At 37.8% G+C, this 25,957-nt stretch overlaps 1 protein-coding gene across 1 annotated transcript in view; it reads left to right on the forward strand.

Annotated features, from left to right (window-relative positions):
- LOC103024256 (inactive dipeptidyl peptidase 10) overlaps positions 1–25,957 on the forward strand; it is a 90,532-nt gene that overhangs the window by 37,767 nt on the left and 26,808 nt on the right. The window contains exons 5-10 of the mRNA XM_022677277.2: positions 2,160–2,231; positions 15,010–15,062; positions 16,901–16,982; positions 19,845–19,965; positions 22,864–23,018; positions 24,820–24,917. Coding sequence (XP_022532998.2) covers positions 2,160–2,231; positions 15,010–15,062; positions 16,901–16,982; positions 19,845–19,965; positions 22,864–23,018; positions 24,820–24,917 — 581 coding nt within the window. The remainder of the gene's footprint in view (positions 1–2,159; positions 2,232–15,009; positions 15,063–16,900; positions 16,983–19,844; positions 19,966–22,863; positions 23,019–24,819; positions 24,918–25,957) is intronic.

Consider the following 25,957-nt stretch of genomic DNA (forward strand, 5'->3'; position numbering starts at 1 on the left):
GGACGTCCAGTGCATCCGGCTCCGCCCACTTTGTTAGTGTCATGCCGTCCAGCCCCGCCCACTTGTCAGAATCATGTCTTAGCTCCGCATCTGAGCGAAAGTAAACAATGTACAGGGCAGTTAGCAGACTTTAAATATAATGTGCCGCGTCGTCCGGCTTAAATACTGTGTATACACTACAAGCTTGCGAGACTAACAAGGCGTGGCGTGGACAAAGTGGGTGGGACTGGACACGCTGGACTTCTAACTCCGCCTTCCCGCAGGCTGCAGTCAGTAGTAGATGGCTATTTTTCTTCTTCTGCTGCCGTGGTTGAGGAACGCCTACTCAGCTTCCTGTAATTGGTCCGGAAGTTTGGACCATCCAGAAAAGCTCTTTCACACTGCAGGAGAACCGGACCATGGTTCAGAAGATCCAGACCCAGACCACCTCTCTTGGTCCTTTGGTCCGGACCGTGGTTCGGTGGTGGCTTTACTTTTGAGAGATGATGCTCTGTCCAGCTATACACAGTCTATGGTTTATATAGAGAGAATGTAATCCAAAATAGCTATTTAAAAGTAGCCATAGAAATATATATGTTTTGTCCAAAAAATAATAAAATACATTAATTTACAATGGGCATAGATGCGGCTGAAAAACTAGGGAGCCAAGTGAATCTCAAATTTATTAACATTAACATTTTAATAATAGAACATTATAGTCATAATGGCTTTTAGAAAAATGTGTTTTTGGGAGGGAGGGTAGCGCACTATAGGATCCTGTGGTGTGGTCTAATGTGGTCTAGCTTTTGTCCATAATGGCATTTTTCCCCTTACGTTACCATTACTTGTATACGTTAAGTTATGTAAAAAAGCTTGAGTTGAAACTTCAGCTTCTACAAACGTATTTTAAACCCTAGTATCTATACTTCTACCTACAAAGTAAAGAACCATTTTGATTTTGATCAAAAACCTTTGATTTCTTGAATGGTTTAATGATATCATAGCCTGTATATGAAAAATATGAAAATCGCTTCTAATCTTTTTTTGACGAATATTGTTTATACAGATTTCAACCTTTTTTTTTTTTTTTTTTTTTTTTACAAATTTGTTACTGGAAATCCTTTCTTCATATTTGCTGCTCAGATGTTCAAACTTTTATGGATACTGCTTTTATATCAAAACACATGTCAAATCAAATCAGAATTTAGTTCAATGTTTATCTTTATTTTTTTATTCAATTTATTTTCTTAACTGTAGATTAATATTAAAGACATAAAAACAATTAAGGAACACATGTAATTACATAATAAACAGTAAAAAAGTGTTTGGGCTTCACAATTAAAATGAGCTGAAGCTTCACAGCATAAAGGAAAAGCAGCAGCTATTGTTCAGCACCTCCAGGAACTCCTTCTTTCAAAACGCTGAGAAAACTATTCCAGGTGATTCTCCCTCATGAAGACATTAAGATTAAAATCTCACCAAGAGTGTGCAGGTCTGTCTTTAAAGACAAATCTAAAGTATAAAACATATTCTGGTTTGTTTAAGACTTTTTGTTTACTAAATAATTCTGTATGTGTTCCTCTATAGCTTTAATATAGTCTTCAATATTAAATTATAAAATACAACATTTCTTGGGTTCACACTGTCTGCAGTGAAATAAAACTCAACATCAGCCCTATCTGGACGGGATTAGTTTCTCTGGGTAGTTTTCTCTTTTATGGGGGGTCCTTTGTGATTTTATTCCCGTCCGGAACGACCATGTAAGTGTTTTTTTTTTTTTTCAGACATCCTCTGAGAAATTTACAGTCTGAATTATCTATTGGTTTTCTCTGAACTCCGTGGTCCTCCGGTAATTTTAGTCCCGTCCGGACGCACATCTCTGAGTTTCGTCATTTCGAGTTTAATAAAATAGCACCGTAATTACACTTAACGTGAACACATCAGCGAGTGGAAATGGAGGAGCTACTGAACGTGATGTCATGTGACTGAGAAAGCCAAAATTGCCATCCGGACGTAAGAGTTTTATCACTGAGTAGAAGTGTGATATATTTTTCAGAGACGTCCCCCTGAGAAACTAATCTTGTCCGGATAGTGCTATAAATATACAGTATGCAGTGTTTGTACACTACTATTTTTAAACATTTCTGAAAACTCAACAGCTTCTGCTTCTCTTATTTCAGGATCTGAAGTCCATGAGGTTCCAAGTGTCGGCTGATAAGCGGTTTATTCTTATGGCCTACAACATTCGTCCAGTAAGTACCGCGCTATCGTTCTACTGCTTGGATTTAGAATTTGTTTTATCATTACTCTACATTACAAATCACCTTAAGCATCTCAATTAATTAATAATAAATTAAATAAATTAAATGGTCGACAATTAAAAGCATAGTTTAAGTCAAAAGGAGAGCGAGAGAGCCGTAATCTACAGCTATAATCTGTAAGCTATAACACTGGAGTAAAGGGGCCAATGCTGAGGCAGCAGGAGATAGCTGAACACACAGAGTCTGATAGTGCTGCAGTCTGTTCGGCATTAAAAACCTGCTGTTTGTCAATGGGAAGCGTGCACGGAATTGAGTATTCAGCAACAGTAGGGCAGAAGACGCGGGAAAGAGAGGGACGAGATGGGAAGGGAGGGAAACGAGCTGCAGAAGGGGAGCGAGATGCAGAAGGTGAGATCTTAAAGGGGGGAGGTGAAGAGCAAGAGACGGGCTGTGATTATTGAAAAAGAGCAGGAGAGAAAGAGAGAGAGAGAGAGGGAAAGAAAAAAGAGGAGCGTGGAGCGATGGGCTGTGGGGAATGGGGTGGTAAAGTTGGCGCAGCGGTAATGAAATCACTGTGACAGTTCAATGCTGAATCATAATGAGGAACGAGGCTGAGCCGAGGCGAGCGCAAGGCTTTAGTTAAAGGAGTAGGAAATGGATCCAGAAGCTGCGCCCAAAATAAACAAAAAGTAGGGTATTTGTCTTTGCAGCCACAGCAGGATGCGGAGCTGATCATCCCCCGGCTGACCCTGTGCTTGTGTAAATAACTGTTTCTGTAATAAACTGTTTTTTTCCCCTTCGCGGAATAGAGAGAGAGAGAGAGAGAGCTGGTGCTGGATTACTAACGCTAGTAACAGAAATGAGAAAGAGAAATGGATTTTGTTGGGGGCCAGAAGGAGAAATATATTTAAAGTCACGGGCCAAAGACTCTGTAATAAAACAAATAATGAAATATACCACTTTAAATAATACATTTCCTAAATAAATTCATTTACACATCATTTTACTTGACTTACTATCTTTATCTATCTTTGACAGTGTTGTGTAAAATAAGATTTCTCAAATTGATGTTTCATTTCATGATGTCTCTTAATATTAAACTCCTTAATTACGGCAACTTTTAGACCCTTTGGCCGTTTTTTTGCGCTAGAAATACGCACTCTCTCCGCTTTTAGACTCTTTGGCCATTTTTTTTGCGCTAGAAATGCGCACTCTCTCCGTTTTTAGACTCTTTGTCCGTTTTCTGCGCTAGAAATGCGCACCCTCTCCGCTTTTAGACTCTTTGGCCCGTTTTTCTGCGCTAGAAATACGCACTCTCTCCGCTTTTAGACTCCTTGGCCATTTTTTTTGCGCTAGAAATGCGCACTCTCTCCGTTTTTAGACTCTTTGTCCGTTTTCTGCGCTAGAAATGCGCACCCTCTCCGCTTTTAGACTCTTTGGCCCGTTTTTCTGCGCTAGAACTGCGCACTCTCTTCGCTTTTAGACTCTTTGTCCCGTTTTCTGCGCTACAAATGAACGCTCTCTCTCCGCTTTTAGACTCTTTGGCCTGTTTTTCTGCGCTAGAAATGCGCACCCTCTCCGCTTTTAGACTCTTTGTCTGTTTTTCTGCGCTAGAAATGCGCACCCTCTCCGCTTTTAGACTCTTTGGCCTGTTTTTCTGCGCTAGAAATGCGCACCCTCTCCGCTTTTAGACTCTTTGTCTGTTTTTCTGCGCTAGAAATGCGCACTCTATCCGCTTTTAGACTCTTTGGCCCGTTTCTTTGGGCCGTAGTTTGGACACCCCTGATTTAGAGTATAAGGAATAAGCTCTTCGTATACCATCGATTTATTTTAAAGGGACTAATTAAAGCTGTAGCACATAGAAATATACATAACACTGATGCAACCCTTCTCTATGATAGACCCTGGCACTTGGACTTGTTACTGATAACAGTCTGGATGGTTTTGAATTTGGTTTGGAGCACAGCATCTATTTTTCTGATCTGTAATACTGATCTGTCTGACCAGAATACACTGTTTTCACTGTGTGATGGTCAATCCCAGATGCGCCGGATCCTAAAGATGTTGATGCCGCTTGTGGACATGGTTAAGGCTTTATAAGGTTTTGCATCGTAAAGTTTACAGTCACAGTTAACACTTGTGAATGTAACTATCTATTAGTCCAAACACATTCATAGCACATACAAATACACTCAAATAGCCTTTTTTTGTCCTCATAAATCCTGGCAATGTCATCTTGGAATATGGTCCGTGCCATCAGGGAAGAAATATAAAATCCATTGATGAAATAATCTGGTCTATATTCAGTATATTCAGGTAGTCAGCTGACCTCATTCTTTCAGCACATACTGTTGCTGAACCTAGACCTGCAGACCAACTGCAGCATCAACCCCAGATCATAGCCCCGCCCCCACAGGCTTGTACAGTAGGCACTTGGAATGATGGGAGCATCACTTAAGCTGCCTCTCTTCTTACCCTGATGCTCCATCACTCTGGAACAGGGCAAATCTGGACTCACCATGAGACCACATAACCTTCTTTTATTGCTTCTTTTATTGAGTCCAATCTTTAAAGATGTAGTCCAAATTATTTTGTTTCTAAACTGAAAGCAGAAGCATTTCTGAGTGAAGAAGGGACAATATATTGTGTTTAATGGTACCAGTGTACTGGAACAACCATCCCTGCTAAGCCTAAAAATATATATTGATTCTAAAAACTGGGGTGTCGGGTCTCTTTTCACTGGAGTGTTTTTGGCCACTTCACGCGTCTTTACATACTTACATCACACGAACAGTCTCTAAAACAACAGCTTCAGCTGGTGGGTCAATGGAGACCTCAGAAGAGGAAACTCAGAGCTCAGTATCTCATTCACCCGTAACAAAAACAAGAAACAAAGGCGACTGAACATAACCTGGAATCGGATACATCCGCTCTGAAAGGAGACCACATCGCACCCTCCCAGTTTAAAATGATTCTTCCTCATGCTCGGTGCAATTACCCATTCTCACCAGAGAGGGCCCTAAATCCCAAAACTTACTGACATCATCTTTAAACTCCCTAGAAAATGAAGCCTTTTGTCTTGTTTAGTCTCACAGATAATTGATTCCTAAAGCTACAAAGAGATTAAGTCCCAATCCCTTAAGTTTCCCATTGCTCTGTGCATGTGTTAATCATTCAAATTTTGTTTCTGAGCACACTTCCTCCAGGAAATGTCTTTTCACAAATTTTGCTTAATGTTTAACAAATGAGAAGCTACTCACTGCATCATTTAGGGTTAAATGATTTTTTTCAGCTGAAATACAATCATCCACACAGTAATTATCCAATAGGAAGCTCTTACTTAGCTATTTGCTGGGTTAAATCCAGGTGGTCACCTTTTTTGGCCAGGCAGTGTATTTTATATGTGTGTTAACAGTCCATTATACTCCTCACACACACACACACACACACACACACACACACATTCATGTACTCAGATGCATGCTTACATACATTACTCCCTCTTCGTATTGCTAGTAGGCACCACAGATAAGCTGGCCTTTATCTGTTACAGTAAAAGTGTGTGTGTGTGTGTCTGTGTGTGTAAAACAATGTGTGTGTGTGTAAAACAGTGTGTGTGTGTGTGTGAGAGAGAATTACTGTTCCACGATTGCCACCCCTGAGTCGCTGGTGTGAGGATGGAGCTGTGCAAAGGCAAAATGACAGCATTCATCTTTACAAGCCTCTGTGTGTGTGCGTGTGCGTGTGTGTGTGTGTGTGTGTGTGTGTGTGTGTGTCTGTGTTCTACCTTGGCCATTCAGGTTCTCACTCTCACTTTTTCTCTCTCTCTCTCTCTCTCTTTCTCTCTCTCTCTTTCATTATCTCTCTCAGGCATTCTCTCTCCCTCTCTCTCTCGCTTTCTCTCTCTCTTTCTCTCCCTCTATTTCATTCTCTGTCTCTCTCTCTTCCTTTATGTCTTTCTCCCCATTTTCTTCATCCCCAGAGCTTTACTGCTGACTAAAGCAGTTTGTAGCGAGCTCAGGCGCTCAGGCATCCTTACAGAGAAGAGAAGCCATAAAGAGAGAGAGAGAAAGAGAGAGAATGAGTGGGGGAGTTAGAGAGAGAGAGAGATAAAGAGAATGAGTGGGGGAGTTAGAGAGAGAGAGAGAGAGAGAGAGAGGGAGAGAGAGAGAGAAGAAATGGGGGAGTTAGAGAGAGAAAGAGAGAGAGAGAGAGAGAGAGAGAGAGAGAGAAAAGGAGTGTAGGAGTAGAGAAAGAGAGAGAGAAAGAATGGGGGAGGGGGCATAAACGAGCGCATCATATTGGTGGTGGGTAAGAATGTGATCTGATCTCCTGATCACACTGGCAATTGAAATCAACCGCAGTATAAGGATGATAAGGGGGGTGGGCATTGATGGAGAGCAATGGACTGAAAAAAGAAAGGGAAGAAGGAGGAGAGAGGACAGAGAGGAGAGTGGAAGCAGAGTGAGAAGAAGATTTAAGGGCTTGCTGAAGAAATAAAACCATACAGGGAAAATAGAGGGTGAAGGGAGAGAGAGAGAGAGAGAGAGAGGGGGGGATGAAAATTACAGAGGGGTGAGAGACCAGTATAAATCTAGAGTGCTCTCTCTCACTTTCTCTCTCTTTCTGAGGTTCTCCACAAAAGGTTATTTTTAAATACTTAAATTACAAATATTAAAATCAAAACTACCCAACAATATAAATCCCTGTATTTTACATGATGTCATGTTATTATGGTGAAAAGCAGTTTGTGAGCTATACAATGCCTTTCTCCTGTCATGCAGCCCGACTCTCCTTCCACACCGCCGGACTCCATTTCCCAGAATCCTTTGGATTATGACGTTACCGTCAGTCGCTCTCCTTCGCCCAATCACGTTACGCTCCGACGCTCAGACTCACCTGTGTTCTGAGGAAGTTCCGGGTTATGCTGATCATGTTTATGTATTTAAGGCAGCACTATGTAAACATTCTTCGCGAGGTATTGTCGACTTTTGTTGCATACTAAGCGGTTCTTCTATGTTTTTCTTGTGTGATCTCTCGTTACGACCCTGGTTTTTGGTTTATTGGTTTATGTCTCTGGATTTGCCCCTTTTGGATTTAATGCTTGGCTGGACTGTCTTTTGGTTTCGAACACGGACTGTTTATACGACTACGTCTTTTGTATCTGGTGAGATTATTGTTTGTTTGGCTCTATTGTTTATAACACCTGGTTATCAGCCTGTAAATAAACCAGTCTGTTCATTTTACTCGGCTCGCGTCTCTCCCCTCTATCTGGCGTTACATCTCCTCAGCACGTCAGTAAAATATAGCTACATAAACAAACCTGTAGAAAAATTAGGAATGCCCTGAAAGGAATTTATTTGAATGTAACAAAACATATTTTGGTCTTGAGTCAAAGAAAAAGCAATTACAAAACTACAATAAAAAATATTTACTGAACAATGACCACTTTTAATATCTTATCAGACATACTAACAATCACAATATGATTTAAAAAAAAATGAGTAATTCCTCTGTATAAATCATTCGGTCTTTTAATTTATTCAAAAGCATTTTTGCCACTTTCTGGTTGCCGAATTTATAGTCAAAATACTACAAATCCTTCAAAAACTGCTGAAAGGAAATGGTCCTGTTGGCCCATTACCTGCACGCCAAATATGTCAATGGATATATCCTTCCTCGGCCACCAGATTAACGCCTGGGAAAGTGTGTTTTTTCATTGAAACCTGACAGCATCGCCAGATCATCACATCAGCAGACATTTTTCATCAGGATAATGCTCACCCACACACAGTAAGAGTTTCCTTAAAGAGTTTTAAGGAATGTCTCCTTCAGATTGCAACACTTTGTAAAATTGTAATCACTCTTAATAGATCATCATTACATTCACACATACAGTGGCATACAATTGTGAAGTGGAACGAAAATTATGCATGACTCAAAACATTTTTTACAAATAAAAAACTGAAAAGTGTGACGTGCAAAAGACATGCAAGAGTCAATACTTTGTGGAACCACCTTTTGCTGCAATTACAGCTGCAAGTCTTTTAGGGTATGTCTCCACCAGCTTTGCACATCTAGTGACTTAATTTTTTGCCCATTCTTCTTTGCAAAACAGCTCAAGCTCAGATTAGATGGAGAGCGTTTGTGAACAGCAGTTTTCAGATCTTACCAAAAGTTCTCGATTGGTTTTAGGTCTGGACTGGGCCATTTTAACACATGAATATGTTTTGGTTTAAACTGTTTCATTGAAGCTCTGGCTGTATGTTTGGGGTCGTTGTCCTACTGAAAGGTGAACCTCTGGCCCAGTCTCAATTTTTTTTACAGGCTCCAACAGGTTTTCTTCTAAGAATGCCCTGTATTTAGCTCCATCCATCTTCCCATCAACTCTGACCAACTTCCCTGTCCCATCTGAAGAGAAGCAGCCCCAGAGCATGATGCTGCCACCACCATATTTGACGGTGGGGATGGTGTGGTCAGAGTGATGTACAGTGTTAATTCTCTGCCACATATTGCTTTTTTTTTTTGTCAGTGAGCGCAGATGTATTGGTGTGTTTTTGAGGCAATTTTTTCCTGCACAAGAAAGCCTTGCATAATAGTGCGCTATAGATGCAGTACATCGATAACCACTGGAGTGAGTATGTCTTTAACCTCTTCAGCCAGTCAAAAGGAAGAAACAGAAAGCCAATCAATATCCACTCTCTCCCTCGTTCTTGTTGTAGAACAGTACAACGTTCCCTTTTTCCCCTATTTTATTTGGTAAGAAATTTATAGAGAAATAAAAATGCATTCAGCAAAATAGATGGATTAGAATTAAGCCTATTTTTACCTGAGTTGTTTCGACACGAAGACTGAGCTGAGGAATAATTTACTCAAGGTTAGCACAGGTTAGCACAGGCACAGTGGCACACATGTCTCAGCTGCAGAATTTTTATGTTGCTTTTTTGTCATTTTACAGTAAAGAGGTAAACGCTCACAAAAGGGAGGAGGCATGCTGATCTTCTTGGCAGCATTGAGTCGATAGGATTTATGACTCACATGCTGTGAGACCATATAAGAATTATCCTACACGCATTTAGATTAATGTGTATGCAAATTTCTGCACTGCAACATACACACACACTATTCACACACACACACTTATTACTAGGGTGCATATGTTGCTGTCCAATGAAAAACACTTATCTCCAAAACAGCAACTTTACAGGAAAGAGAACTTACTATGTAAGTCAATGTAAAAAGAGTTTATTTCGGGTCATTTTGAAGAGTTTCTATTGGTCCGTTTATCAAGAAGTTTTGGCACAGTGTAGGGGACAATTTGTCTGTTTAAATTATGTAGTAAACTAAAAATCGACAAAAATTAAGATAAGTGTTTTTCATTGGACAGAGACAACATACAGTTGTCTGAAAAACTATGTGAACCATTTGGGATTACTTTGATTTCTGCATTAATTGGTCATTAAATGTGTTCTGGTCTTCATCTAAGTCCCAACAATGGACAAACAAAGTCTGCTTAAACTAATACTACACAAAAAATATATATGTTTGCATGGTTTTATTGAACACAATATGTTAACATTCACAGTGAGGGTGGAAAAAGTATGTGAACCTTTGGATTTAATAACTGGCTGATGCTCCTTTGGCAGCAAAAACCTCAACCAAAAGTTTCAGGAGAAATTATGGACCCTTTCTCTTCACAAGCCTGTTTCAGTTTAGCAATATTCTTGGGATATCTGGTGTCAATCTCTTTCTTGAGGTCATGATGCCACAGCATCTCAGTTGGGTTGAGGTCAGGACTTCGGTTGTTGTTTTACTTCTGTGTTTTGGGTCATTGTCCTGTTGCATCATCCACCCTCTGTTGAGCTTCAGTTCGAGGACAGATGTTCTTAAGTTTTTCTGCAAGTTGGTAAACTTGGGAATTCATTTTTCCGTTGATGACGGCAATTACAAACAAGCAAATTTTTAAGGAAAAAAAATGGAATTAGTTTTACTCTATGGTTGTATGTTTATGTGCATGTTTATTACTCCAACACGATCATGTGATGCCAGGACGTTAGCCAATGAAATGAGACTTTTAGGAAAAAATAAGAAGTAAATAATACTAAAAAAAAAAAAATGAAGGTTTGCTGAGCTACTGGGTTTTAAAGTTGAGATCGTTGGGTCTTCCCAACTCACTCGTCTTACTGAGCTCTTTCTCTCACTTATTCTCTGTCTTTCTCTCTCTCTCTCTCTCTCTCTCTCTCTCACATGCTCCAGTTTTTGCATCTCTCTGGTCTGTCCCTGTTTTTATTTACCTTCCTCTGCACAGGCTTTGTGTTTTTCCCATGTCTCCAGCCCTGTTGCTCAACTGTTCATTTGTAGCTCCGCCCCCTTGTTACCCACTCCCAGGTGTTTTCTGTTTCTGTCGGTTCTTGTACATGTTTACATCTGTGTTTCTCTGTTGCTTAAGTTTTGTTTTATGGTTTGTTTGTGTTGTTAATGAATATGACTTGCTCTCTCTTTCTTTCTTTTTTCCCTCTTTCTCTGTCTCTCTCTCTTTCTCTCACTCGTACATTCTCCCATACTTTGGATCTGGGACAGAAAATATATAATTTGATATATATAAGTTGTCAGCGCAGCAGTGTGCACTAGGCACAGTATCAGATGTTGGTATCAGAGCCTTATTATGAATTACTAGTATATAAATACTACAAATAAATGAGCATGATATTGGGCAATAGTCAATACTATTATTGGTATTTAATGCATCTCTAATCATTATGTTCTAGATATGACAGATTACTCAAAAGCATTGGTCATTGGCTCATCTCAATCTAATGGATCTTTTCTTAAAATTGCACTGCAGAGCCCTCTAAAAATTTGAAACCATTATTCTTAATTCAGGTCTCACACTGGCACCGATCCTGCATGCACATTGAGCAGGCATTTGGCACACGAGTTGCTTGCATGATTACAATAAATTTAAATAAAAATGAAACTAAAAAAAAATCTATAATTTATGATAAATGCAAGAAATCTAGTATTTAAAAGAAAGTTTTTTATCTGGGAGAGAAGCTCACTCTCACATCCTGCAAATAAGAAGCTGCTGTGTGTTTGACGAATGACAAGAAGCTGATCAATGATCTATATGTATGGGAGGGTACCAATAATTTTGTCCCCAAGTTTATTTCTATGTAAAACTGGTATTTTTTTTATATATAGCCGTTTTTCTAAGTACTTATAATACTACCACACATGGCTTTATTGTTCGAGTAGTCTGACCCGCCCCTCTTTCCCAGACAAACTTTCATGGCTTGCCAGGTTGAAAACACTAAATCTACATGAACGATCACAAAATGAGTACAAGAACTTTTGCAATGGCATGCCTAATTAAGTTGTAGCATGACTGCATTAGCCACAACACTTGGCTAATGCACACACACTATCTTATACACTCATTGCCTTGTAAACCTTATATTACTTATATTATTTATATTATTTATAATTTTATTTAGTTGTTCTTTAGTCAACTATTTCTGTTTTTTTTTTTTTTGTATCTTTGGGAAAGTAAGAAACGCAATTTAAATCCTCTGTATGTCCTGTACATATGCAGTACTGACAATAAAACTACTTGACTGCCCCCAGACCACTGATCAGGAATCTAAGACTTAAATTTTGAAATGTCCATCAATAATAATTATTGTGAGAAATTAGCCAGCTAGCGTTAGCTAACCTAAGCTAAAACTTAACCAGCTATGCATTTGTCTTGTAGTCCTTCTAGGCACCATGCTGTCTCCATCTATCAAACACATTACCAATATTTACTGCTGTTTTTAGTCTCTTCAGAGGCTAAAACACAGATTTCTGCTCTGTAATGGACAATCAAAGAATCATATTGGCTGAAGCTCTGCTGTTAAGAGATCATCATTTAATTAATTTGTGCAAAAAATATACCATATTTTACGCACTTTGAGGCGTACCGGATTATAAGGCGCACTATCAATAAACATTTATTTTATGGTCTTTTCATACATAAAGTGCTCTGGATTATAAGGCACATTATGCGACAGTAATAAGAAACAGGGGTGTTGCCAGATTTTCCTTCTAATTCAGCAGGTAAGCTAAGCTAACTTTTAAGCTAAGCTAAGTAAGCTAAGTAAACAATGTAATTCACACGAGTGCTGAATGTTAATCTACACAGATTTCTGCCTTGAAAACTGTTTATTTGGGTGAATAAAGTGCTTCTGTTTATTTACAGTAAGCTTAGATTTCCAGATTTACGCTTAGCAGCATTAGCTGCAGTTAGTGGCTAATGCCGCCTGACTGCTGTTCACTTTGGAACTCTGAGTGTAGCTTGTTTTTACACAGTAAATGCATAGGCTACAGTCCAATATACTCGCTGTGAACGGTGAAAGAGCTAACTAGTGGTTAGCTTAGCGGTTAGTAGCTAATGCTTATACTGCTCCAGCAGCGCTAACCGGGATTAGAAGCAGGTTACAAGCCGATAATATTTACCTCTGAATGGCAAAAGAGCTAGCGCTTAGCGTGGTTAGCAGCTAATGTTAATACTGCTGGAGAACTTACATGAAACTCTTGTACAACACTGTACTTCAGCGTTTAGGTTGTACTTTACTGCTCCCTACAACCTAACTGGTAAAATTCATACATACGATTTTTGGGGGGAAAATTAAAGGAAAGTGCACCATAACACAATATATTTTATGTGTCAATTTAAAGCCATTTTTGAAATTTGAAGCTATTTGAAATTGTGGCACAAGTTTGCCTGTTTTAAATTCTGTGGGTTGTTTCACACACACACACTCGTTTCACAATTAAGTGATGAATTATTAGGCAGAAGTCAGAGCGGTGTTGATAAATCTATAGGAGCTCTTCAGTAATCAGGCTGCTGATGGGCTGCAGGCCCAGAGCGGCCAGTCCTCTGACACCCCTCATAACTCTTAGACTTCACTGCCTCTGTGGCCAGAGTACAATAAACACATACACACACACTCTACTGGCACTACACACCCTGCATACATTACCCTCATTCTGTGATTGATCGGTTTTATTTTGCACAAATCATTAACCTGATCAAATCCCTGGGGTTGAGCTCTTCATACGGGCAAATCTACACATAAAAACAAAGAGAACAACAGGCAGGTTCATTCATTAGTTGCCCTGTCTTACAGTCTTTATGCATCTTAGCATGTTCTCCTCCACCAGTCTTACACACTGCTTTTGGTTAACTTTATGCTGCTTTACTCCTGGTGCAACAAATTCAAGCAGTTCAGTTTGGTTTGATGGCTTGTTTTCATCCATCTTCCTCTTGATTATATTTTCAGGTTTTCAATTTGGTAAAATCAAATAAACTTATCATTTTTAAGTGGTCTCCAAAGCTATATATGTATAACATATACAGCGGTTGGACAACGAAACTGAAACACCTGGTTTTAGACCACAAAAATGTATTGTCCCAACGGACAGTTCTGGTGGAAACAGGAGAGTTGAGGTGCACATTGAATTCTGCTGTGATTTGGGCAGCCGTGGTTTTATGTTTTTTATGTTAGCACCCGAACATCCCTTTCAGACAGCTTCCTCTTACAGCATCCACAGTTAATCCTGTTGGATGTGGTTGATGTGCACCAACTTTTTTGAACTCTGGTATGTCACCCATAATGTTCTGTGCATTGCAATATTGCAATGTGCAATTAATGAAGATTGGCCACCAGGCTGCTCCAATTTAGCCATGAAACCTCCCACACTAAAATGACAGGTGTTTCAGTTTCACTGTCCAACCCCTAAATATCACGCTACAGATTTCTTTTGGTGATGGACTGACCAAGCATCTCTCCAGAACAAAATGCTCATATTGAGCTCCTGGGGGCATCCTCAGGTGGAAGGTGGAGGAGAACAAGGTTTCTAACATCCACCATCTCCGTGATGTCATCATAGAAAAGTGGAAATGGATTTCAGTTGCGACCTGTGAAGCTGTAGTGAACTTCATGCCCAAGAAAGTTGCAGTGCTGGAAAATAATGGTGGCTGCACACAATGTTGATACTTTGGGCACAATTTGGCCATTGTTGAACATACTTTACATTGTATAAAAGTGTCATATCTTCAGTGTTGTCCCATGAAAAGAAAGGCAAGGAAAATGTGAGGGTTGTATTCACTTTTGTGAGATATTGTATAAACTATACAATTAGTCATGTAAAAGGAATGCTCCAATTTCTCTGTTCAAAGTAATCTCTAAGAATACGATTAAGAAATCTGATAAAGAGAACTGGATTTTAGGTCAGTAATCAAATTTCACAGTGCAGAGTGAAAACAGACTATGGTAGTGCAAATAAGCGAGCATTGTTTAAAACAGGACCTGTGAGATTGTGTCTAAACACTTTTTAAGAAATTAAAACGCTAAAACTGATGGTTTTAAATAATCCTTATCTTCTAACTAATGTTTGATCATATTGCGGCTCAGTGTGTTTAAAAAGCTGCGGCTTGAAGTTCGGGTTTTACGCAAAGTTTCCATGACATCTTATTCTGTGAGTAAAAATCTGATTATTTCCTGACTTTAGTTTTCATGTAAATGTGTTGATCAGATTACTGACAAGCTCCCATGTTCTGGAGTAATCCTATTATTGAAAGTGCATGTAAACACAAATTCCATTTTGTTACAACATAATTATGGGTAAAAGTGAATTAAAAGTGTGTGTGTGGGGGGGGGGGGGGGGTATACTCGTGTGTAAAACACTTCACTTCAGGATCCACACTGTGCTCTGCCCCTTTTTTTAGGTATTCTCTCAGTCCTTCACTGCTTCATATGCTCTCTACACTGTGGCCAGCGGGTAGGTAGAGGCAGGGCACTGCATGCGCTGCACTGGGCATGTGCATTACTAAACAGGCCTCTGAGTCCGCCTGGTCCCTCTCCGTTGTTGTTCTCGCATTCAGCCGCCGGGCATCCCTCTAAAAACACAGACAGCAATTTACCCTATTAACCCAGCTGGCAGCTTTCCAAATGAAGGGTTAAGATATTTCCTATACGCTAAATATATATAAATATTTTTAAATGGATGAGAAAGAAAAAGGTTTTAGAGTTTTCTTCCAGTGCATATAAAGTGATGAAACATCAGAGAATGCGTTACAGCTTGTTTGCTTGTTCTTTGGTACTTGAAAACTCACTAAACTTCCAAATGAGACTGCACTGCATGATCTGACTCGTATGGTTCGTACTTTTGGTTTTGTTTGGTTTGACCTTTTGCTTTTGCATCTTGCTGTTTTTTTTACCAATTCCCTTGAGCACAGACATTTTAAATGAATGAATTCTCTGAGGCCTCGTTCACACTGAGCATTAGTGTGTGTCCTGGGTGATCTGCGAGCACCAGCAAGCACCACCTACTGTACCCAGAGAGAGCATGGCCAGCTGTACTATTTCAGACTCTGGCTGCTGATGGAAAAGCAGCATGACTCTGGGTTCAAACTGGCATCCAGATGAGCGGTTAGTTTGGCTTATGCCTTAGTCACAAGTGTCACCTTTAGCCATTAGCATGTTATAGACCTTATTTATGTTGGTTAATGTGTTAAGGTGTGTTAAACGATTTCTGGTTGTGTTGTATTCAACAGCTGAGGCCACTCACACACAAGAGTGTTCAACTCCAGCTAAAAAGCTCTGCTTATTATATGATATTTTTACTAACAAATAAAAAAACAGAGTGAAACTAAACAGGAGAGACCTACCGGTTCAGTTTAACATTAAAAGACCACTTCAGTTTCTGAATCAGTTTCTCTGATTTTGCTATTTATAGATTTATGTTTGAGTAAAATGAACTTTCTTATTTTATTCTATAAACTACGGACAACATTTCTTCCAAATTGCAAATAAAAAATATTGTCATTTAGATAATTATTTTTGCAGAAAATAAGAAATGGCTGAAATAACAAAAAAGATGCACAGCTTTCAGACCTCAATTAATGCACCCTGGATTTTAATCACAGTTTTTTTCATGCATCTTGGCATCATGTTCTCCTCCACCAGTCTTACACACTGCTTTTGGATAACTTTATGCTGCTTTACTCCTGGTGCAAAAATTCAAGCAGTTCAGCTTCGTTTGATCATTTGTTAGATCATCGCTAGTGATCATTCATCTTCCTCTTGATTACATTCCAGAGGTTTTCAATTTGGTAAAATCAAAGAAACTCATCTTATTCAAGTGGTCTCATTTTTTTCCAGAGCTGTAGATCTTGTACCGGTTTCTGATTTGCGGATGCAGCTCAATGAAAAATGCACTTTGAGCCAAATCTGCACCAAATAGCGAAATATTTAATAAAGTAAATAAATACACATTCCTGGTCTGAACTATAGCAGTTATTCCCTACAGTTAATGAGGGTGGGACTTTACTGTTAGGGACGCATCAAGTGTGCTTTTGCATTTATACTACAGTAACAATAATAAGATGGTCATGCGCATCTACAATCACCTCCGAATGTGATTTAATTAATTGAATTTCGATGCAACCTTAAAACTCATTGCATCGCATTCACATTGGTACTTCGTGCTGCCCACTAATGATCAGATCACCCAGGATGCATTTTAATACAAGGTAAAAACAGGGCCTCAGTTCCTCAGAGTGTCATATAAAGTTTGCTAAGTGTGTGTAAGTGAGTGTGTGATTCCGTATGTTATAGGGAGCTGCTAGACCTGATCCCAACAGGTGCTGAGGTGTCTGTTCTGCAGTACGCAGCGTGGGGGCCTCAGGGGAACCAGCTGGTGAGTCTCCTTCATGTTCTCTGTCTGTCTGAATTAATGTAGTCCTACAGGATCTGTGCTGAGTTACTGAAGATTAAACCTACAGGGCGCATAGACTTCAGGTCGTTTTATGGAGTAGATTTTCACTGTAAATGACCTGGCTGCAGTTTCACCAGCAATTTACTGTTAATTTACAGGTCATCTACTATACTTTACTGTATATTGAATTATAGCATATTACTGCTATTTGTCAGTGTGCCTACTGTACAATATAGTGCAGTTAACAGTTTTCTAAAATGGCTGTTATAGCACTATCTGGAAGGATAGAGCTATAGCACTATCTGGAAGCACTATCTGGAAGGAGGCACAGAAGCTTGAAGACCAGAACCAGCTGGTTCCGAGACAGCTTCTTCCCCCAGGCGACCAGGCTGTGGAACAGCCAGTTATTCTGTCACCTACTGGACTATTTATTCACTTCCACACACATACTCTAAATATCCGCATATCTGCATAGTATCCTATATTTACTTATTCAGTCTTTCTTAACATATTTCTGTGCAATATTTGTCTATAGTGTGAGTTATTATGTGTATTGTTATTAAGTGTACTGTGTATTGTTTATACTGTAAAGATATCTGTATATGTTATTTTATATTATATTTTATTTTATTCTTCTTCTTGTTAGTATTGTTCTCTGCACATCTGCACCCAAGTTTTCTGTACTCTGTGACGTGACCATAAACATCTTGAATCTTGAATCTTGAACTTTATATATATATATATATATATATATATATATATATATATATATATATATATATATATATATATATATATATATATATCTTTATAAAATAGTCTTTTTAACCCCTTAACGCCTGAATTAATGTAGCTGTATATGAAAAAATGTTTCATGTGTGTTTTACCTTTAAGTAGATAGTAAATATTGTTGAGATTATTAATTTCACTTTTGCACAAAAATAAATAGAAATTTTGGTATGTTGCAAATTTGCAACAACAGGCAATATGGTCTATTTGGGGTAAATTTGGTATGTTGCAAATTTGCTACAGCAGACATAATGGTCCATACTAAGATAACAATAACAGAGTAATATAACAGTGAAAAATCAATGTTTTATTTATGCACCCAACAGCAGGCATTCAATAATAAATAACACCAATTACTGTCACCAACACAATATACACAAATATTACAGGAAACATTTCATTAATTTGAATTCTAGATTCATTTGAATTGTAAATTGTCAAAGGTTCCTAGGTCCGTGGTGAATATGCACTAACAGGCATTGGGGGAATGCAGGCGCTATCTTGGCAGGTTGATTGAATCAAACGGTTAGTCGCATATTTGCAACAACAGGCGTTAAGGGGTTAATAATTAATTAATACATTTGAGATAACAATTTGCACTTTATGGAGTAGATATTCATTGTAAATTACCTGGCTGCAGTTTCACCAGCAATTTACAGTTAATTTACAGGTCATCGATTGTACTTTACTCTATATTGAATTACAGCATATTACTGTTATTTGTCAATGTGTCTACTCTATAATTATATAATTTACTGCAGTAAACTGTTTTCTAGAATGGCTGGTAATGGTAATGTCTGAATAAATCTATCTGAAAAAATATTAAGAAAAATTACTTCAGAAACTCTATCAATGTACATTTGGAATTAAATCTATTTTAAAGCTCTTTTTAAAATAAGTAATTAATTATTTTTTTTTTTTTTGAATGAAAAAAAAAAACAAGAAATGTTTATTCACAGCAATGTGACTGAAATAGAACTAAACTCATTTAAAATTTTGGGTACCACTTTAAAATAAGACTACGCTTATAAATGGTTTATAAATGGTTTATAAACTAGATTATTAAGTATTATTGATTAGGTTGTAAATGCCTTAAAAATGCCATTAAAAAGGCAACAGTGATCCGTTGTTTGCTTAGTCATTTAATTCAACTAAGTCATTTAATTTACAGTAAAGAGTTAAACATATTTACAAAAATATTAATATGACAAGTTTAATGCTGTTTGATGGAAAACACAAAGTAAGATCAGCATATAGAAAGATCTGAGGTTTGACAGTAGTATTGAATGTAAAATCACTACTTTTCAATTTTTTTAACTCACTGTTGTCATTTCTATCCATGTTGTTATTTATCCTCCTGAGACCCGAACATTTGTCTGGTGTACATTTTTAATGTATTATTTCTATGTGGGATCAGTAGAACCGAACCAGTTTAAAAACTAAACTTTGTCTTTGTACAGAAAGTCGTTTTTGCAAATGACATTGCCCTTATAAGGAGACAATAGTTTATTTTAACATTTAAAAATGATCAGAAGAACCTAATTAGTCCAAAAACAAAATTTTATTTATCTATAGTAAGTAAATATATTAGTTGTAAATGAAAAAATTGGATGAGAATGTTTACCTGGCCCATGTTTCTGTCTGAACTGGCTGTAGAAACCTGTGCCTGGGATTCCCACCAACCAGATGGTATAGGCAGTGTCTCCATATGAGGACAAAGGTTTAACGTTTTAAAAAATGTAGAATCATGATGCAGAAATATGATGTCCTCATAAGAGGACACAGGGTGTCAAGAGGATATTTATTAACTGCTTATTAATGAGTCTTAAAGTATTTGCAGCCTAATTAATAACCATTAATAACCAATCTCCTTTATAAACCATTTATAAACACTTTATACAGGTAGTCTTATTTTAAAGTGGTACCAAAATTTGGTGTTACTTGGTAACACTAAAGTCCTTGGTCATTTATTAACATTTGCTCATTTTTCTGGAATACTATTAACATGAGCCTTCTTTTATCATTAATGTGATTTCCTGTCTCCGGCTGTATCAGGTGTACGTGTTTGAAAATGACATCTACTATCAGTCTGAAGCAGCCAGCCCAGCCATGCGCCTCACCACCACAGGAAAAGACGGACTGGTGGTGAACGGACTGACTGACTGGACCTATGAGGGTTAGAAAGTGCTCTTCTATCAGAATGAAAACGATAGTAATCCAACAAATCGTATCAAATCTCATTTCTTTTTATGCCGCTTTTTACAACTGATGTCGCAAACCAGCTTTACAGCTTTCCAGTTATAAGAGAAAAGATCAACAACACATAAAAACATAAAACCCGCAGTGAGCAAGTCGAAAGAGACAGTAGCAAACACAAACTCCAACTACAATCTCAAAGCTAGATGATGAAGCCATGGATATATATATATATATATACATATATATATATATATATATATATATATACATATATATATATATATATATATATGTATATATATATATATAGTTGGATTTTATCATCAATTAGTTCTGCAGCTAATTACATTTTTCATCCTGGTACATGTCAGGATCTAAAAGGAGACTTTCATAATGTGAATATAACGTATAATGTGAAAACATACATGCGACCTTAACATTTTCTGCCCATTTTTTGTCCTGTTACCTGTCAGAATCTCAAAGTAGACACTTCAAAGATTAAGAAAAATCCCAAGATGTTTTTATCCGGTGCACAGGATTTTAGTATAATGTGAAAACATGAAGGCAAACTTATTTTACCATTTTCTGCTACTTTTTTGATATTTTTGTCCCAGACTTAAGTCAAAATGTGTTAAAAACTTAAAAATAACCATTCTGTTGAATTCCTTGGCCCAGAATTGTATGTAAAAGTGTGCTCATTTGTCTGTAGTTTTTAACTTTAGGAGCTTAATCATTTTTTTCCGGCTCGGAATTAGCATAGATGCATTGAAGGGTTAAAAATAAAAATCATGGGACATTATTTCATCCTGTTACCTCTCAGAATCTTAAAATAAACACTTGTTAACAGGTGGGTGAAAAAATCCACTATGTGCTCGTGGGCCCCTGTTTCCATCTACACTATTAGTCTTGGTCAAAACCAATTGTAAGGATGTTTCCACTCCTGACTAGTCCCCACCAAGGTTCAATACTGTATTTGTTCCATTTAGTTTCGGTTTCACACTGCAGTTTAGTGAGCGGATTAAAGAACTTTACTACCGCACATCCTGTAATCATTAGCTATGTGGGTAGAGTCTTTCAATACGTAATATTAATTGGTTTGTATATGTTAATTATGAGTTTGTCTTTGAGTTGCTTTACTTTCAGGTGTTGTGCTGAATTCTAGCTCTCTGTCAGAATCCGACTCCCCTTTGTGTACACGTGCCAACCCCCCACAGCAGAATGAATATGAAAGATTCTCCTCAGATTCCTTTTATTCCTGTTTATAAAAGGGTTTATCTACTATTACAGTAAAAAAAAATAATTCCCAGTCTATGCGTTTGTGTTTATTCTGCTTTAAGACAGCCCTGCATGCCACCAAGGGGAGTTTTTTTTTTTAATTCTGGTCCTTTGGTCCGGACCGTGGTTTGCAGCCCCTTTTACATCTGCTACTTTTGTTTGGATCCCAAACTGAAAAAAAAAGTCTGAAAGTCCAGCCCAAACGAGGCAGGTGTGAAAGCAGCCTGATAAATTGTCTTACATCACTTTAACACAACATTTGTCTTTGTTATGCCTTGGTGTAGTGACATAATCATTTATCAGCTGAGCAGTAGTAGTGGTACAAAATATTATGTAAAGTAATAATTATGATAAAAGGGACTAAAAATAATAATAATAGTAGAAAGCAGAAAAAAGAATTAAACAAAGCATGAAACATGAAGCATAGAACAAAGAACCCCCCGATGAGTGACAGTAGGATTAAAAACTCCTTCAGAGCTGAAGGTAGAAACACTGTGAGGAACAAACACTCACAGACCCATCCCCTTCTGATCCAACTACTTATAAATTAATAATAAAGAGTTATTATGGATTATTGTACATCCACAAAGGTCCACAAGCACATAGGTGCACATCTACATAATATTATTAGAAGCAATTAGAAACTAGAAAGAGAGAGAGCCAGAAGGTAACATAGACATGGGGACACTAATATCATTTATATAAAATAACTATATAAAAATTCTTTCTTATTTTAAAAAAGCTTTAGAATAATTTGATGATACAGTGATGTTTATCTAAAGATAATAGCATTTCTATCAATGGTACTTTGGGCTCAGTACACCAAACTTTGGTGAAGCATGCAGAACAGCCCACCAGTAAACTGTGTAAAACTGTGTAAAGGCCAATTTATGCTTTTGCGTCAAATCTACACCGATGCCAACATTTACCATACACATAGCCTAATGTGCACCTCCCCAGAAACGTAACTATGCATCACATGATGCAGGCAAGAGCTGTGATTGGTCCACAGAGCCTCTTGTTCCAATGTACACAATCCCACCTTCACAGTTTAAACTGCAGAGCGATGCAGACACACCAATGCACAAGTATAAATGTGCACAGCAGTGTAGGGCACTCGCACAGGCTACATCAGAGCCTCTGTGTTGACTCAACCTAGAAGAAAAATTCAGCCTTAACCATCTCTTTGAGTGTTTGAGAATTGTGAAACAAACACTTTGTGTAAGAGTGATCACTAAATTTACAAGTTCCCCAACCAATATTTACTTTTGTAGAAAATATTTGGCAACTAGCAGGCTTGTTTTTGTAACTGACATCTTGGGCAAACCCACCATCTCAGCAAAACTGTAACACTAATAATAACCTCCGTCATCATTATTATTTATTTTATATGGCTTTTATATTCACAACATGCTGTTATTATCTATGAGAACTGAGCTTTTGGCTGCTACGGTACATTACTGTCCAATTTGGCAACGGTTCCATTTTCAGATAACAAATTAAATTGCTCTTTAAAGCACTAGGCAGGGGCACATATTAATCCATGAAATCAAATGTATAATGTTGATTTATTCACCTTTCATCTGTTTCTTTATGACAGAGGAGATTCTGCTAAAGTATCCAGCCCACTGGTGGTCCAGAGATGGCGCTCGCCTGGCGTACCTCAGAATCAACAACTCTGACACGCCCATAATGGAGATACCTCACTTTCTGGGCGGGATTTATCCCTCAAATGTGCTCTATCCATACCCCAAAGTAAGAAGTTGTTGAATTTTTTTATGCATTTTTACCACAAAATATAAAATCAACATGTATTCTTGGATTTCACACAACATCATTTTGTATAGAGTGGTGCTAGAAAATTTCTGAACCATTAAGAATTGTCTGTATTTCTGCACTAATATGACCTAAAACATCATCAGATTTCCTAAAAGTACTTATTTATTTATTTATTTATTTATTTATTTATTTATGTATTTAATGAAAAATATGGCAAAAGAATGTGAACCTCTGTGATTAGCAGTTAGAAGTTTGAAGGTGAAATTAGAGTCATTTGTTCATCAATGGGATAATAATCAGATGTGAGTGGGTGGAGCCTGTTTTAGTCTATTCATCACAACACATAAGCCCTATCCGGACAGGATTAGTTTCTAGGGAAGTAGTCTGTGAAAAATATTTCACTCTTTTACTCAGTGACAAAACTCTTGCAGCCGGACTGCAATTGAAAAAACAGGAGGATCAGTGAGTTTTTTGGCTTTCTCAGTCACATGACATCGCGTTCAGTAGCTCCTCCATTTCCACTCGCTGTTGTGTTTACGTGGATCTCTGTAAAAACATGTGCCTAAAGTGTTCGCGTGTACGGTGCACGAAAGTGGACAGATAGTGGATAGACAGGAGTTCACGAAAAACAGTAGGTAATTCAGCCTGTAATTTTCTAAGAATTGTCTAAGAAAAGCACATACATGGTCGTTCTGGTTGGGAATATTCCAGCTTTTACCATGATTAAAGCTTTTAATCCTAGGTCCCCTCGTTTTTTGAGGGATGTGAGTTTTGCATGTTCTGCTCCAATTGCATAATGTACCAGAGAAAAAGAATAATCCTGGAAAAGCAGATAAAAACATTGTGGGTGTGTGGATGCTGTAACGCGGGACCAGACGGGAGGCGGACGTAAAAGCGGGTAAGACAGACTTTAATGAATAATAAGTAAACAAACAAACAAACAGGGGAATAACGAATAAGTAAATTTACATAAACAAACAGGGAAAACCAACAAAGAGCTAAGCTAAACAGAAAGTGACTAAACAGGGCTAGGGAAAATATACAAAGGAATAAATACGTAAATATGTACAAAACCAGGAATAGTAACAAACTAGAGATAAACAAATAATACAAATTAAAAAAAGAACTAGAAACGTGGAGCAGGGCAATAACGAAACGTGGCAAAACTATAGCTAGGACGTGACGAGACAGACAACGTTGGAAGGTGCAAAGACCGACCGCAAACGTAGACTAACAGGTACTATTAATACTAAACATGAAACAATGAACACCTGGGGAGACAGGTAACGAGGGGCGGAGCTACAAATTAGACACACGTGACGGAAAATTACAGGAGAAACACAGGGGAACAGAGCGAGACCGTGACAGATGCAGAGAGCTGCAAAGTAGCACATATTAATTAGTAGAGCTCAACAGAAGCTAAGCTATGCAAAGCTGCCCAAGTGTGGTCAATACTATGTCAATTTTATGCCTTTTCAGAAATAATAAGAATGACCAGACTGTCTCCACACCTAAACCCTATTGAGCATCTGTGGAGCATCCTCAAACAGAAGGTGGAGGATTGCGAGGTCTATAAAATCAACCAGCTCCTTAATGTTAACCTAGAAAACCTATTTCACCAAAGCTCTTATGTCAATTCCTAAATAAACCAATTAAATAGACACCTGGTAAATCTAACCAATGGAACACAAGCAGCACAACCTGAAATGTGATGAAATTGACTGTACACAATTTTTTCATTGTTACTGATGTGTGTGTGTCGTGTGTTTGTGTACAGGCTGGATCGAGTATTCCTTCAGTAAGCCTGTTTGTGGTGAACGTTTATGGACCTGCCCATACTCTGGAAATGATTCCACCTGATTCACAGAGCAGCAGGTACTAGAGTCTGTATAACTATTATTTAATAGATTATTAAGGAGATTATTTATACAACCCCAAATCAGAAAAGGTTGTGACAATTTGGAAAATGTAATAGAACTTCCACTGCAGACAGTACACAGCAAAAACAGGAGAGTTGATTTTCACTCTCAAAGTGTAATTTTAACTCATTCAGATTTAAATGGTGTTCAGTGTTGGAGTTATTTGACAGAGTTGAATATTTCAGTGTTAAATCCCACTAAACCCAATAAATACTGGCCAACTCCACAGAGATTTAATTAAACTCCGCCCAGTTAAACAGGTTATTTGCATAATGGGTGTGTCCCCCAGATCCTAACTTACCATCAGTCCTTACCTTCTATTGGGTATTGTGTTAGATTTTTTGTTTAATGGTTGTTTGTCTAGCCAATATATTGTAGGCTATAAGAGCAAGTTACCATCCTTTGTACAGTAAATTGTGATAAAGTGTTGGTAATGCACTAAGAAATACAATGAAAAAAACTTACACACTAACCTGTCCTGAATAATAATTAAGTAATAAAAAGTCATATCAATTGGCTAATCTTCTTATCATTTATATATTTTTTAAACTCTTTCCAGTGTTAGTGTAACAATTTAGGAAGTTAAGGAAATACAAATGTGAATTAAAAAGGAACTCTGTGGGAGTTCATTTAACACTTGCCTTTTTGCTGTGTATGAACTCGATATGTTTCACGGTTTATCTGGTATCATGTTTCCATAGAGCACCAATAAAGGCTCAGAGTGTCAGTGAAGTCATTGATTTTAAAGTGTAGAGAAAGCTTGCTGCTACATATTTATATTGCTATCTTAAGCAAAATCATACACTATCAGTGTGCAATACCCCAGAAGACCAGGCGTGGTGTAAATGTAATATATGGAACTTAATTTGTGCTCCACAGGCATTTGAGAAAGCATGTGCAATGAAAATCTTGATTGGTGCTGAATTATTTATTCTGAACTTTATTATCCTTCATGCTTTTATTTGTTTTGCTGGCTCTCTATCTCACTGTTAATGC

Source organism: Astyanax mexicanus, chromosome 13 (genome assembly GCF_023375975.1).
Source record: "Astyanax mexicanus isolate ESR-SI-001 chromosome 13, AstMex3_surface, whole genome shotgun sequence".
NCBI classification, from domain to species: Eukaryota; Metazoa; Chordata; class Actinopteri; order Characiformes; family Acestrorhamphidae; genus Astyanax; species Astyanax mexicanus.